At 36.9% G+C, this 14,514-nt stretch overlaps 1 protein-coding gene across 1 annotated transcript; it reads right to left on the bottom strand.

Moving 5' to 3' along the window:
- Window positions 1-8,259: 8,259 nt before the first annotated feature.
- Window positions 8,260-10,400, bottom strand: ubc (ubiquitin C). The gene is made up of 2 exons (XM_079289982.1): window positions 10,334-10,400; window positions 8,260-9,497 (listed from the first exon to the last, which is right to left on the bottom strand). The coding sequence occupies exon 2, from the start codon at window positions 9,488-9,490 to the stop codon at window positions 8,573-8,575; it is 918 nt and encodes a 305-aa protein (XP_079146108.1). The 5' UTR covers window positions 9,491-9,497; window positions 10,334-10,400; the 3' UTR covers window positions 8,260-8,572.
- Between the last annotated feature and the right edge of the window lie 4,114 nt (window positions 10,401-14,514).

The raw sequence follows: 14,514 nt of genomic DNA, 5'->3' as shown, positions 1-14,514 counted from the left end.
AAAAGTCAAAGTATAACATGTCGAAAAAAGTCATCGTATAACATGTCGGAAAAAGTGATAGTATAGCATGTGGAAAAAAGTCATAGTATAACATGTCAAAAAAAGTCAAAGTATAACACGTCGAAAAATGTCTGAGTATAGCATGTCGAAAAAAGTCATAGTATAGCATGTGGAAAAAAGTCATAGTATGGCATGTCGAAAAAAGTCAGAGTATAACATGTCGAAAAAAGTCTAAGTATGGCATGTGGAAAAAGTCATAGTATAGCATGTCGAAAAAGTCATCGTATAACATGTCGAAAAAAGTCATCGTATAACATGTGGAAAAAAGTCATAGTATAACATGTCGAAAAAAGTCAAAGTTTAACACGTCGAAAAATGTCTGAGTATAGCATGTCGAAAAAGGTCATAGTATAGCATGTGGAAAAAAGTCATAGTATGGCATGTCGAAAAAAGTCATAGTATAGCATGTCGAAAAAGGTCATAGTATAACATGTGGAAAAAAGTCATAGTATAACATGTCGAAAAAAGTCAAAGTTTAACACGTCGAAAAATGTCTGAGTATAGCATGTCGAAAAAGGTCATAGTATAGCATGTGGAAAAAAGTCATAGTATGGCATGTCGAAAAAAGTCATAGTATAGCATGTCGAAAAAAGTCAAAGTATAACACGTGGAAAAATATCTGAGTATAGCATGTGGAAAAATGTCTGAGTATAGCATGTCGAAAAAGTCAGTGTAACATGTCAAAAAAATTCATCGTATAACATGTCGAAAAAAGTCATACTATAGCATGTCGAAAAATGTCAAGGTATAACATGTCGAAAAAAGTCATAGTATAGCATGTCGAAAAAAGTCAGAGTATAGCATGTCGAAAAATGTCTGAGTATAGCATGTCGAAAAAAGTCATAGTATAACATGTCGAAAAATGTCAAAGTATAACATGTCGAAAAATGTCTGAGTATAGCATGTGGGAAAAAGTCATAGTATAGCATGTCGGAAAAAGTCATAGTATAGCATGTCGAAAAAAGTCATAGTATAGCATGTGGAAAAAAGTCATAGTATAGCATGTCGAAAAAAGTCAGAGTATAACATGTCGAAAAAAGTCTAAGTATGGCATGTGGAAAAAAGTCATAGTATAGCATGTCGAAAAATTCATCGTATAACATGTCGAAAAAAGTCATCGTATAACATGTGGAAAAAAGTCATAGTATAACATGTCGAAAAAAGTCATAGTATAGCATGTCGAAAAAAGTCAAAGTGTAACATGTCAAAAAAAGTCTGAGTATAGCATGTCGAAAAAAGTCATAGTATAGCATGTCGAAAAAAGTCATAGTATAGCATGTCGAAAAAAGTCATAGTATAGCATGTGGAAAAAAGTCAAAGTATAACATGTCGAAAAAAGTCATCGTATAACATGTCGGAAAAAGTGATAGTATAGCATGTGGAAAAAAGTCATAGTATAACATGTCAAAAAAAGTCAAAGTATAACACGTCGAAAAATGTCTGAGTATAGCATGTCGAAAAAAGTCATAGTATAGCATGTGGAAAAAAGTCATAGTATGGCATGTCGAAAAAAGTCAGAGTATAACATGTCGAAAAAAGTCTAAGTATGGCATGTGGAAAAAGTCATAGTATAGCATGTCGAAAAAGTCATCGTATAACATGTCGAAAAAAGTCATCGTATAACATGTGGAAAAAAGTCATAGTATAACATGTCGAAAAAAGTCAAAGTTTAACACGTCGAAAAATGTCTGAGTATAGCATGTCGAAAAAGGTCATAGTATAGCATGTGGAAAAAAGTCATAGTATGGCATGTCGAAAAAAGTCATAGTATAGCATGTGGAAAAAAGTCAAAGTTTAACACGTCGAAAAATGTCTGAGTATAGCATGTCGAAAAAGGTCATAGTATAGCATGTGGAAAAAAGTCATAGTATAGCATGTCGAAAAAGTCAAAGTATAACACGTCGAAAAAATTCATCGTATAACATGTCGAAAAAGTCATACTATAACATGTCGAAAAAAGTCATAGTATAGCATGTCGAAAAAAGTCAAAGTGTAACATGTCAAAAAAAGTCATACTATAGCATGTCGAAAAAAGTCATAGTATAGCATGTCGAAAAAAGTCAGAGTATAGCATGTCGAAAAAAGTCATAGTATAGCATGTCGAAAAAAGTCATAGTATAGCATGTCGAAAAAAGTCATCGTATAACATGTCGAAAAAAGTCATCGTATAACATGTGGAAAAAAGTCATAGTATAACATGTCGAAAAAAGTCAAAGTATAACACGTCAAAAAATGTCTGAGTATAGCATGTGGAAAAAAGTCATAGTATGGCATGTCGAAAAAAGTCATAGTATAGCATGTCGAAAAAAGTCAAAGTATAACACGTGGAAAAATATCTGAGTATAGCATGTGGAAAAATGTCTGAGTATAGCATGTCGAAAAAGTCAGTGTAACATGTCAAAAAAATTCATCGTATAACATGTCGAAAAAAGTCATACTATAGCATGTCGAAAAATGTCAAGGTATAACATGTCGAAAAAAGTCATAGTATAGCATGTCGAAAAAAGTCATAGTATAGCATGTCGAAAAAAGTCATAGTATAACATGTGGAAAAAAGTCATCGTATAACATGTCGGAAAAAGTCATAGTATAACATGTGGAAAAAAGTCATCGTATAACATGTCGGAAAAAGTCATAGTATAGCATGTCGAAAAAAGTCATAGTATAGCATGTCGAAAAAAGTCATAGTATAGCATGTCGAAAAAAGTCATAGTATAGCATGTCGAAAAAAGTCAGAGTATAACACGTCGAAAAATGTCTGAGTATAGCATGTCGAAAAAAGTCATAGTATAGCATGTGGAAAAAGGTCATAGTATAACATGTGGAAAAAGTCATAGTATAGCATGTCGAAAAAAGTCATAGTATAGCATGTCGAAAAAAGTCATAGTATAGCATGTCGAAAAAAGTCATAGTATAGCATGTCGAAAAAAGTCATAGTATAGCATGTGGAAAAAAGTCATAGTATAGCATGTCGAAAAAAGTCAGAGTATAACATGTCGAAAAAAGTCAAAGTATGGCATGTCGAAAAAAGTCTGAGTATAGCATGTCGAAAAAAGTCATAGTATAGCATGTGGAAAAAAGTCATAGTATGGCATGTCGAAAAAAGTCAGAGTATAACATGTCGAAAAAAGTCTAAGTATGGCATGTGGAAAAAAGTCATAGTATAGCATGTCGAAAAAGTCATCGTATAACATGTCGAAAAAAGTCATCGTATAACATGTGGAAAAAAGTCATAGTATAACATGTCGAAAAAAGTCATAGTATAGCATGTCGAAAAAAGTCAAAGTGTAACATGTCAAAAAAAGTCTGAGTATAGCATGTCGAAAAAAGTCAAAGTGTAACATGTCAAAAAAAGTCATAGTATAACATGTCGAAAAATGTCAAAGTATAACATGTCGAAAAATGTCAAAGTATAACATGTCGAAAAATGTCAAAGTATAACATGTCGAAAAATGTCTGAGTATAGCATGTGGGAAAAAGTCATAGTATAGCATGTCGGAAAAAGTCATAGTATAGCATGTCGAAAAAAGTCATAGTATAGCATGTGGAAAAAAGTCATAGTATAGCATGTCGAAAAAAGTCAGAGTATAACATGTCGAAAAAAGTCTAAGTATGGCATGTGGAAAAAAGTCATAGTATAGCATGTCGAAAAAGTCATCGTATAACATGTCGAAAAAAGTCATCGTATAACATGTGGATAAAAGTCATAGTATAACATGTCGAAAAAAGTCATAGTATAGCATGTCGAAAAAAGTCAAAGTGTAACATGTCAAAAAAAGTCTGAGTATAGCATGTCGAAAAAGGTCATAGTATAGCATGTCGAAAAAAGTCATAGTATAGCATGTCGAAAAAAGTCATAGTATAGCATGTGGAAAAAAGTCAAAGTATAACATGTCGAAAAAAGTCATCGTATAACATGTCGGAAAAAGTGATAGTATAGCATGTGGAAAAAAGTCATAGTATAACATGTCAAAAAAAGTCAAAGTATAACACGTCGAAAAATGTCTGAGTATAGCATGTCGAAAAAAGTCATAGTATAGCATGTGGAAAAAAGTCATAGTATGGCATGTCGAAAAAAGTCAGAGTATAACATGTCGAAAAAAGTCTAAGTATGGCATGTGGAAAAAGTCATAGTATAGCATGTCGAAAAAGTCATCGTATAACATGTCGAAAAAAGTCATCGTATAACATGTGGAAAAAAGTCATAGTATAACATGTCGAAAAAAGTCAAAGTTTAACCGAAAAAAGTCAGAGTATAACACGTCGAAAAATGTCTGAGTATAGCATGTCGAAAAAAGTCATAGTATAGCATGTCGAAAAAAGTCATAGTATAACATGTGGGAAAAAGTCATTGTATAACATGTCGGAAAAAGTCATAGTATAACACGTCGAAAAAAGTCATAGTATAGCATGTCGAAAAAAGTCATAGTATAGCATGTCGAAAAAAGTCATAGTATAGCATGTGGAAAAAAGTCAGAGTATAACATGTCGAAAAAAGTCATAGTATAGCATGTGGAAAAAAGTCATAGTATAGCATGTCGAAAAAAGTCATAGTATAGCATGTGGAAAAAAGTCAGAGTATAACATGTCGAAAAAAGTCAGAGTATAACACGTCGAAAAATGTCTGAGTATAGCATGTCGAAAAAAGTCATAGTATAGCATGTCGAAAAAAGTCATAGTATAACATGTGGGAAAAAGTCATTGTATAACATGTCGGAAAAAGTCATAGTATAACACGTCGAAAAAAGTCATAGTATAGCATGTCGAAAAAAGTCATAGTATAGCATGTGGAAAAAAGTCAGAGTATAACATGTCGAAAAAAGTCATAGTATAGCATGTCGAAAAAAGTCAGAGTATAACACGTCGAAAAATGTCTGAGTATAGCATGTCGAAAAAAGTCATAGTATAGCATGTGGAAAAGGGTCATAGTATAACATGTGGAAAAAAGTCAGAGTATAGCATGTCGAAAAAAGTCATAGTATAGCATGTCGAAAAAAGTCATAGTATAGCATGTCGAAAAAAGTCAGAGTATAACACGTCGAAAAATGTCTGAGTATAGCATGTCGAAAAAAGTCATAGTATAGCATGTGGAAAAGGGTCATAGTATAACATGTGGAAAAAAGTCAGAGTATAGCATGTCGAAAAAAGTCATAGTATAGCATGTCGAAAAAAGTCATAGTATAGCATGTCGAAAAAAGTCATAGTATAGCATGTGGAAAAAAGTCAGAGTATAACATGTCGAAAAAAGTCAAAGTATAACACGTCGAAAAATGTGTGTGGTGTGTGTTCTTACAGGAGATGAACCCGTACTCCATAGTGACGTCCGATCAAAATGAATTTGACAGCAGGTACTGTGATCTGATCCTCACACAACACACTCTGTTCACTTGGGAGATGTAAACAGGACTTTTAATGTTGCGATGCCAGACTTCAGAGCAGCTTCTCCTCGGGCTGAGACTCTTAATTCATCCTCCACATACTGTGTATAGATTTGTTTGCGTAGCTAAATGAGACTACAAACTGAGGAACTATATTTTTTAACATTTTTGCAAATGGCCACATTAAAATGATGTAGAATTGGTTCTAAGTCGTTCCTGTTTGCGTGTCGTCGTGGACGAACAGACGATTGTCAGTGGATTCATTTGATACAGAAGAAAACAAAAAACGTGATGATTCTAAGGCAAGTTGTGTAATACAAGGACTCATAGAATTATTTAATTTATTTAAGAAATAACAGTCACTCATTTCTTCCTTGACTTCACAGTGAAAGCACATTAATCGAGCTCTTCAGGACCACGTTGTGTTTTAACTTCAGCACTTCAGCATCTAAAGTTGTCCGACCAACAGAGAAATTATTTGAATGAGTTAAAAAGTATCTTAAATTAATCATTTAAGATAGTCATCAAAAGTTGCTTTTTAGACTAATATTTGTATATTGCTCAAATATATTCAGATTGGATTCATCCTGAACAGAACAGACGTATGATCAACTTATCTGAATGCTGAAATAGCTTTGGAGTTAAAAAAAAATACATTTAAAATTTCCCATCAGCCCCTTTGCTCTCTCTCACTTCCTGTCACTCTGTCCTCCTCCTGTCAGCTTGATGAACAGCGCCCTCTAGTGTCTCCATGAAATACACCTTTACATTTATTTATTGAGAAAATAAGTTCCAACAATCAAGGCCTCTTTACATGTCTCAAAATACAGCGATGTTTGTAATAACAAATAAATCAAATAAAAGTACAAAAATAAATCAAATAAAAGTACAAACATAAATCAAATAAAAGTACAAAAATAAATCAAATAAAAGTACAAAAATAAATCAAATAAAAGTAGGCTTTCTAAAATAAACTAAAAGCTATGAAGTAAAGAAAACAACGAGTAAAACGTTATTAATTGTTAGTTGTGCAACACGCTGCACCTTCAATGACACTTTAAAAACAGAGTTCATCTTTCGACCTCAGTCCTCCCACTGTGAGTCAGTAAAGTGTGACCTGGTTCCACAGCATCACTTTGCACCTGAAGATCTCCTGCCCAGACTCACACAGCTCCAGCCTCGCCGCCGGGGACGCTCAGACTCCATCACACCTGCTGCCTCCACGCCCCCCCGTTCCTCAGGTGAGCATCCAGGTGGACTCGGACTTCCAGGAGTCGGGTTTCTACTCCGGACGACGGCGTCGCTTCTATTCCCCTCAGGACCTGCTGCCTCCAGCCGCAACTCACAGAAGAGACCTTTATCAGAAACGACACGCTCACTTCGGTGAGGAGACCATCCTGTAGACAGAGAGAGAGAGAGACAGGCAGAGAGACAGACAGAGCGAGAGACAGACAGAAGGTTGCAAAGTGTTGCACACCGAGAAGAACTCATAATCTGCCTTTTATCTCCATTTTTATCTCAGTTTACGTCACATTTTCCAGAGGTGGGGCCCAATTAGCATACATGAAGTGCCTCTTTCACAGTTAATTGATTAATTGGATCTTTTGTCAGATATGCAACATGTATTATTCATCTCAGATCTGTGAGCTGCTTCCTGTAGTGACGACAAAAGCTGCAAAGAAACAACCAAAAATGTGTTAAATGATAAATGCATGAAACTCACACTCACTCTGTTATTGATCCGGATTTGTTCGTCGTTGCTTTTTCTTATTCTGCATTTGAAGAATAAAGGTTCACATGATGGTTTGTGTGCGTTGTGGATGAAAAACCCTGAAAATGTAATAAAACATTTAAAATGTGTTCATGTTGGTTTATTTTGTGTAACTTAGAGTACTTACTCATGTACTTCAGTAGTTTGAGGTACTTGTTTTATTCACATTTATGACGGCTTTAGTTAGTCAGATCATAATATGTCAATGACTTCGATATTTGTGTTTTCAGTGTGGTATTAGTACTTTTACTACTACTTCTTGGTTCAGAGAGCTGCACAGGTACAATAACCAGAGTGTGCTCACCTGTCTGCACGCGAGTCTCGTGCACCGTGACCTCTTTAATCGGATCCAGGATCAACGTCTCTGCTGGTTCCGTCTGGTCCCAGAACAAACGCACCTCAAGAGCAGGGGGCTCGATGAGCATGTTAGCATGTAGCATGTTAGCTACACCCAGCATGCACCTGTTGGTGACGTGACATCGTAGGTGTTTGATTTGTTCATCGCTGTTTTCTTTCCTTTTTATAAAATGAATATATTATATATTAATATATTACTATATTAGTAAAATATAGAAAATATTTAAATACAAGTAAAATTAGAGTTCAAAACAAAGTATAAGTTTATAAAAACAGCATATTTTTTTGACTGTAAAGTAAATTTGTTAAATTCAGATTAGTTTCTGTACAGAGTTATTTAAATTTGTCAACGTTTAAGTTCTACAGAGAATATCAGAGTACAGATGAACCAGCAAACAAATAGAAATAATTAAATGTGAATTATGCATCAGTAAAATATTTAATGTTGTCAAAACCAAAGGTCACTAAGGAAATGTACTCACACATTGAATAAGTACAATTCTGAGTTAATTGTACATCATATTGCACTACTTTAAACTTCCTCACTTGTACTTTGTTCTGCAGTATAAATAAGCTCACATTACCAGCTACAACATTAAAGTGACACAATATCTAATAAATATAATTTGTACTTTAAGTATATTTGATGCTAACATTTATGTAATTATAAAGAATTGAACAGGACTTTTAACATAATGAGAAGCCATTTTATTAGTTATGAACAACATTTAACCGTTTCTAGCGAGGCTCTAAAGGTCATAACACTGAACTCTACTAAACTGAAACGTGTTTAATGATGGAGCAACAAACATGGATCCAAATTTAACATTTCGTTTTGAAAAGATGAAAATTACTTCAATTTAGTTCTGTAACCCAAAAACAGTAACTGAGCTAAAGCTAAACTTTTTAAATGAGATAAAAATAAAAGGAATGTGACAGCTGGAGCTCAGCGATTTTAACGCTGAAATAAATGTTGGTTGTTTTCCGAGACTTCTTCAAAAGCAGATTAGTTTCCTCCACGGAGACGCAGGACAAGATGGAGGGTGGACTCCTTCTGGATGTTGTAGTCGGAGAGGGTGCGGCCGTCTTCCAGCTGTTTTCCAGCAAAGATGAGACGCTGCTGGTCTGGAGGGATGCCCTCTTTGTCCTGGATCTTGACCTTGACGTTCTCTATGGTGTCACTGGCCTCCACCTCCAGGGTGATGGTCTTTCCGGTCAGGGTCTTCACGAAGATCTGCATGCCTCCACGGAGACGCAGGACAAGATGGAGGGTGGACTCCTTCTGGATGTTGTAGTCAGAGAGGGTGCGGCCATCTTCCAGCTGTTTTCCAGCAAAGATGAGACGCTGCTGGTCTGGAGGGATGCCCTCTTTATCCTGGATCTTGGCCTTTACATTCTCAACGGTGTCACTGGCCTCCACCTCCAGGGTGATGGTCTTTCCGGTGAGGGTCTTCACGAAGATCTGCATGCCGCCACGGAGACGCAGGACAAGATGGAGGGTGGACTCCTTCTGGATGTTGTAGTCGGAGAGGGTGCGGCCGTCTTCCAGCTGTTTTCCAGCAAAGATGAGACGCTGCTGGTCTGGAGGGATGCCCTCTTTGTCCTGGATCTTGGCCTTGACGTTCTCAATGGTGTCACTGGCCTCCACCTCCAGGGTGATGGTCTTTCCGGTCAGGGTCTTCACGAAGATCTGCATGCCTCCACGGAGACGCAGGACAAGATGGAGGGTGGACTCCTTCTGGATGTTGTAGTCGGAGAGGGTGCGGCCGTCTTCTAGCTGCTTTCCTGCAAAGATGAGACGCTGCTGGTCTGGAGGGATGCCCTCTTTGTCCTGGATCTTGGCCTTGACATTCTCAATGGTGTCACTGGCCTCCACCTCTAGAGTGATGGTCTTTCCGGTCAGGGTCTTCACAAAGATCTGCATTTTGACACTTGAGGGGAAAAGATGAAGTATTCAAAAAATGAAAGTGTAGAAAACTAAACGGGTCCTTTAAAACACCGGATATATATTTATAGTTCAGGCACAAAACAAAGAAACGGCAACAGGCCCTTATTTTGAGGACGAAATTAGCTAATGTTTGGCATTTACGCTTCTTTAAAAAAATAAATGAAAAACTCATTAAAAGTTACTAAAGTAGTAGTCAGATATAATAGAGTAAATAGCGTTCTTTACATGACTTGTAACATTAATGGACATCCAACCAGTATTTCGCTAGCAGCTAGTTAGCTTATGTTACAGTTTACACTCGCCACTAATAAGGTAGTTGTTTTTTTTCGAATAAAATAAAAATACAACCGACCGTACGCTCACTTGATAGAAGGACGTTAATACCGAAGCATACTTACATTAAGTAGCTTAGCAAATCAGTCGTTTCGGCTAACAGTTAATGAAGCTAACGAGCTAATGTTGCTAAGGTAACACCGGATGCAGCAATAAACTGTCGTCGTTCTACGTTGAGACCAAAGAGGTAAATTCAAAAACGTTCTCTTTTTAAAAAAAGGTTAACGACTCGTGCTTTCATTATTTAAATTACTGAATTAAAAGTTGAATTCTGAGTTCTGAGGCTTGGCAAAGCTTTCTTAGGCTAATTAGGCCGCGGCTAGCTTAGCTACATAAACCGCTGACGCACCGCCAGCTTGCGGTTTATTCGTTACAAACCGCTAAATTACGGTAAAATAAACACACATAACATTTTATATTAAAAAACGGGCCTCGTTTGTGACATATACTCTTCAAAACCACGTACATATCGATAACAATACTCACAAACAAATGGTTCCACCAGTGTCCGTTTCGCTTTCACTGGGTTCCGTCAGATATTATAACTTCCTGAGAGAAGCGGAAGTGTATTTATAGGGAACACGTCCAATATCCTTCCGAGGGCTCATCCGGTGGAACTATAAAATATCAGTTATCTTAAAATACACTGTTAAGGGATTTTTAAAACATAATAAGACATAATTATTTTTGAAGGAGACACAATAACAATTTTTTAAGGGTAATAAATTGTGTTTTTTAATCCAGAGTGAGGGTGAATGACTATTTCACTGCCTGCGCGGACGTATACTCAACATACACGTGAAGCCAGTCGGCAGCAGTGGTGAAACGTCACTGAGACAAATATTTTTCTTTTTAACTCCAATATATTTATTTTACAGCTTAAGTTACTTTACAAATTCATATTATATTATATAAATAAACTAATAAATGATGTTTACATAATTATATATTAAGCCACACAGCAGTGTACAGTATAGCCCCAACTCTACCAGCTGCAACATGAAAGTGCACATTAATGCATTAATAACAATAATCCAGTCATATAATATATATTATTCTGTTATTATATTATTATGCTTTCACAAATCTATAACAACGTCGGTGTCCCGCTGACTTTTCATCGAGCGCCATCATACGGTCAATATATTAATTTGTCCAGAATTACAAACTTTTATGATGAGTTTTTTATGAGGACATAAAACCCAGCCTCACTGAACATGTAAGTACTTTAACTGTGTGTTAAAATACCTGTTAAATATGATAATTCTAGCATTTCATTCTGACATAAACTGGTGTCCATTTGGTCCATTTGTATCTCTTAAAAACATATTGACAAGTTAATGAGAATTAGTTTGTATTTCCATCACTACATGACAAAAAGAACATATTGATTTTGACCTTTTTTTCCTGCAACGTCATCACACTTTTATACTGTCAAACAAGCAGGATCTTCTGAGTCATTATTCATAAATTGACTAAATAATTGACTGATTTTCCCAAAAGGAGGAAACCTATTGATTTGAGTGACCGTGTGACCCTCGTGTCATCCTCCATCACTGTTGTGTGGTCAACGAGTGACTAACAGGCTAATGGGCTTCAGGAGAGGGAGTTCTTCTTCTCTGTAATTGTCTTTCTTTTGTCTGAAGTGCATATTCTCTCACCTGGTATTTTTAATATGAGCTGCTTGAACCAAAAACATAGATTTTCTTAATAGCCAGCTTCAGTTTGAGGCTTTTTGGAGCCACATTTTACTTTCGACGCATTGATAAGAAAAACACACACGAGTGTCTGTGGTTGATATGCTGGTTATTGTTAGAATCCAGCAGTTTATTCATGTGTCTAAAAATCCCATCTCAGTAAAAGTACAGAAGTATTATCAGCTAAATGTACTTAGCAGTAAAAGTATTCGTTCTGCAGTGAAAGTATTATCACCTGATGTGAGATGTGACATTATTAGATATGTAATACTGAAGCATCAGTGTTAGAGCAGCATGTTACTGTTGTAGATACTTTATATACAGTCACATAGTTTAGTCCAGTGGTTCACAACATAGGGGTCGGGCCCTCTAAAGGGCCACCAGATGAATCTGAGGGGTCCAGAGACGATTAATGGGAGAGAAGAAGAAGAAGAAGAAGAAGTTGTGAAACATGAATTTCTTCACTGAGTTTCAGCTTACATTTGTTCACATTTTGGTAAATTTAAAAGTATGATGAAAAAGCAGAGCAGCTGCTGTACAGACAACTATCAGCGGGTTAGTTTGACACTGAAGAGAACTTAAAAACGTGAAGTTCTGGAGTTATAAAGAGCTTTTACAACGACTTCTACCTGGATGATAGAAATGTATTCACGATGGACAGCAGAGTGAATGATACCCTCTGAATATATCTGTCATTTGCAGGTTTTATAAGCTAAACTTGAAACCACGCGGAGCGACTGTCAAACAGAATGAAATGAATGATGCGTCTCCATGATGCATTCATATCTTCCTACACACTGCTGCTCTGCATGCATCGCCTCTGGTGCGAGTCTGACCCATGCTGTTAGCTGCTGGTAACATTAATGATGCAGACATAAATGTAATGTGCGTCTGGCTCTGCGAGTGCCTTTTGGGTTCATTAAATTCTGTTTTCCTCAATGTGCCCAATATCACCGAGCATCTGGTTAAAAGTGCCTCGACAGTTGAGTTCACCGCAGCAGGAGCGCGTTCTTGAACAGAAGGAATCATTAGGACACTAAAACAGGTCTGTGGAGGGGAAGCGCCTCCCGCTCATCAGGGTTCAAGTTGCACAACAGCATTCAGTCCAGAAACTAAAATCCTTTCTTCTCAAACTGGAGGGAAGCCTGACGGCAGCATCTACTCGGTCGATTTAAATCTCTTCTGTTTGAGTTTCTAAACGACAAGAGGATGAACACACGACTCAAACTTTACAAATGATTCAAACATTCATTCAACTTTTATTCAATCAACCAGCTGACGAAAGGGCACAAGATCGATTTGCTTCATTTGGTAAAACACGCTGATCTTCTCTGTGATTTCTGTCTCCAAAACATTTCTAAAGTCTCCTTTAAAAAGAAGTGCATTCTAATTCCAGTAGTGGTGAGTTTCATGGAAGTATCAGATCTTTGGTGAGAAAAATAAGAAACGTTAATCTGAGTAAAGGTTTCTTGTTGAACTTGTTTTATTGGATTACTTTTCTGCAATGAATTGAATAAAATGCAATTTCCTCACGTTTTTGTAGGCGAACATTAATGGAACATTCATATAAAGCATCTTAAATCTTGGAGCCATTAAATATGCATCATGTCCATATCTGAAACTCATAAGAGACTTTGACGGAGAAATAGAAGTTTAAACAAAACAAAAAATACATTTTCTGCATCGATGTTGAACGAGCTGAAGTCAGATGCTCTGCTGACAACAAACTGAAGATAAAGTCTAATTTTCCACATAAAATAAATACGACACCAAAGAATTCACCAGAAGGCCTCGATATTGAGAAAGTCTTTTGTACTTTTTTATTGAAGTTTTACCATTTATTTCGGGAAACTGTTAACATCTGTCTTCTGATAATGAAAATGTACATTTATCAATCTGCATAAAACATCACATATACAGTACATCAAAATAAATACATCATCTGGTGGGTTTGATTGAGCTCAGGTCAGTTACTACAGCTACGCTATTCACATGGCAAACCTCCGATGCCTTTGACTTTTCTTTAGGTCCTGAACCGGTCCGGACCCGGAGACTCTGAGGCCAGTCTACGCCAGTCATCCACCTAACTACATGTGAGAAATAAGACATCAGTGCACCGGCCTAAAGCCATGAAACACCACTCAACTACAGCTAAAGCCAGCGCTGGACGGGGGGGGGGGGGAAACAGAACAGTATTTACTTCCTGTTGTCATCGATGGTGATGGGAGTGTGGATGTAAACAACAACAAAACCAGCTCGTTCATCCCGATACTCTTAAAGTTGTAATCCTTAAGATGTCAGTTCTGTGGTTATTGTTTCATTAATAGACCCGCCACCAATATTAAAACAACAAAATACCAACAAGGATCTTCCCCGTCGACCTTCACCAAAGAAGAACTAACGAGAGGACGCCTCCAACAAACAACCACAGTTATAACCTTCGTATCATTGATGTTAGATGTCCACCAGGGGGCGACTCCTCTGGTTGTATAGAAGTCTATAGAAAATGACTCTACTTCTCTCTTGATTTATTCCCTCAGTAAACATTGTAAACATGAGTTTATGTCTCAATCTCTAGTTTCAAGTCTTCTTCAATACAGCATGATGTTTGATTTCATGAAAATTTTAAGGATTATAACTTTAACTCTTTCTCTCGTTCTGTTCCAGGATTATTCACTAAATCCTAAAAAGTGCTTCAGTCCTTGTACTGTGTCCTGTCCCCTTCTCTCCTTCCCTTTTCTCTCCTCCTTAACTCCTCTTTTTCACACCCAGCATCTCTTTCCTCACCGTGCTTCGATGATCTTCGATGATCTTTGGGTCTTTTTTACCCTCCGTCCTCCATCTCCTCATCATCTACCTCCCTCACTTCCTCTCCCGTTTCCCATCAAGCTTGCCACGTCCAAAAAAGGAGGAGGAGGAGGAGGAGGAGGAGGAGGAGGGGGGGGGGTTTGCCTCTCGTGACAGAAGTGA

The sequence above is a fragment of the Melanostigma gelatinosum genome (genome assembly GCF_949748355.1).
Source record: "Melanostigma gelatinosum genome assembly, chromosome: 18".
Classification (NCBI taxonomy): domain Eukaryota; kingdom Metazoa; phylum Chordata; class Actinopteri; order Perciformes; family Zoarcidae; genus Melanostigma; species Melanostigma gelatinosum.
The sequence above is the reverse complement of the archived record's forward strand: the minus strand, read 5'-3'. Positions and strand labels throughout refer to the sequence as shown.

What these genes read in the sequence shown, in the direction of transcription:
- ubc (XM_079289982.1), bottom strand. Translation starts at nt 9,490, where the DNA reads ATGCAGATCTTTGTGAAGACCCTGACCGGAAAGACCATCACTCTAGAG.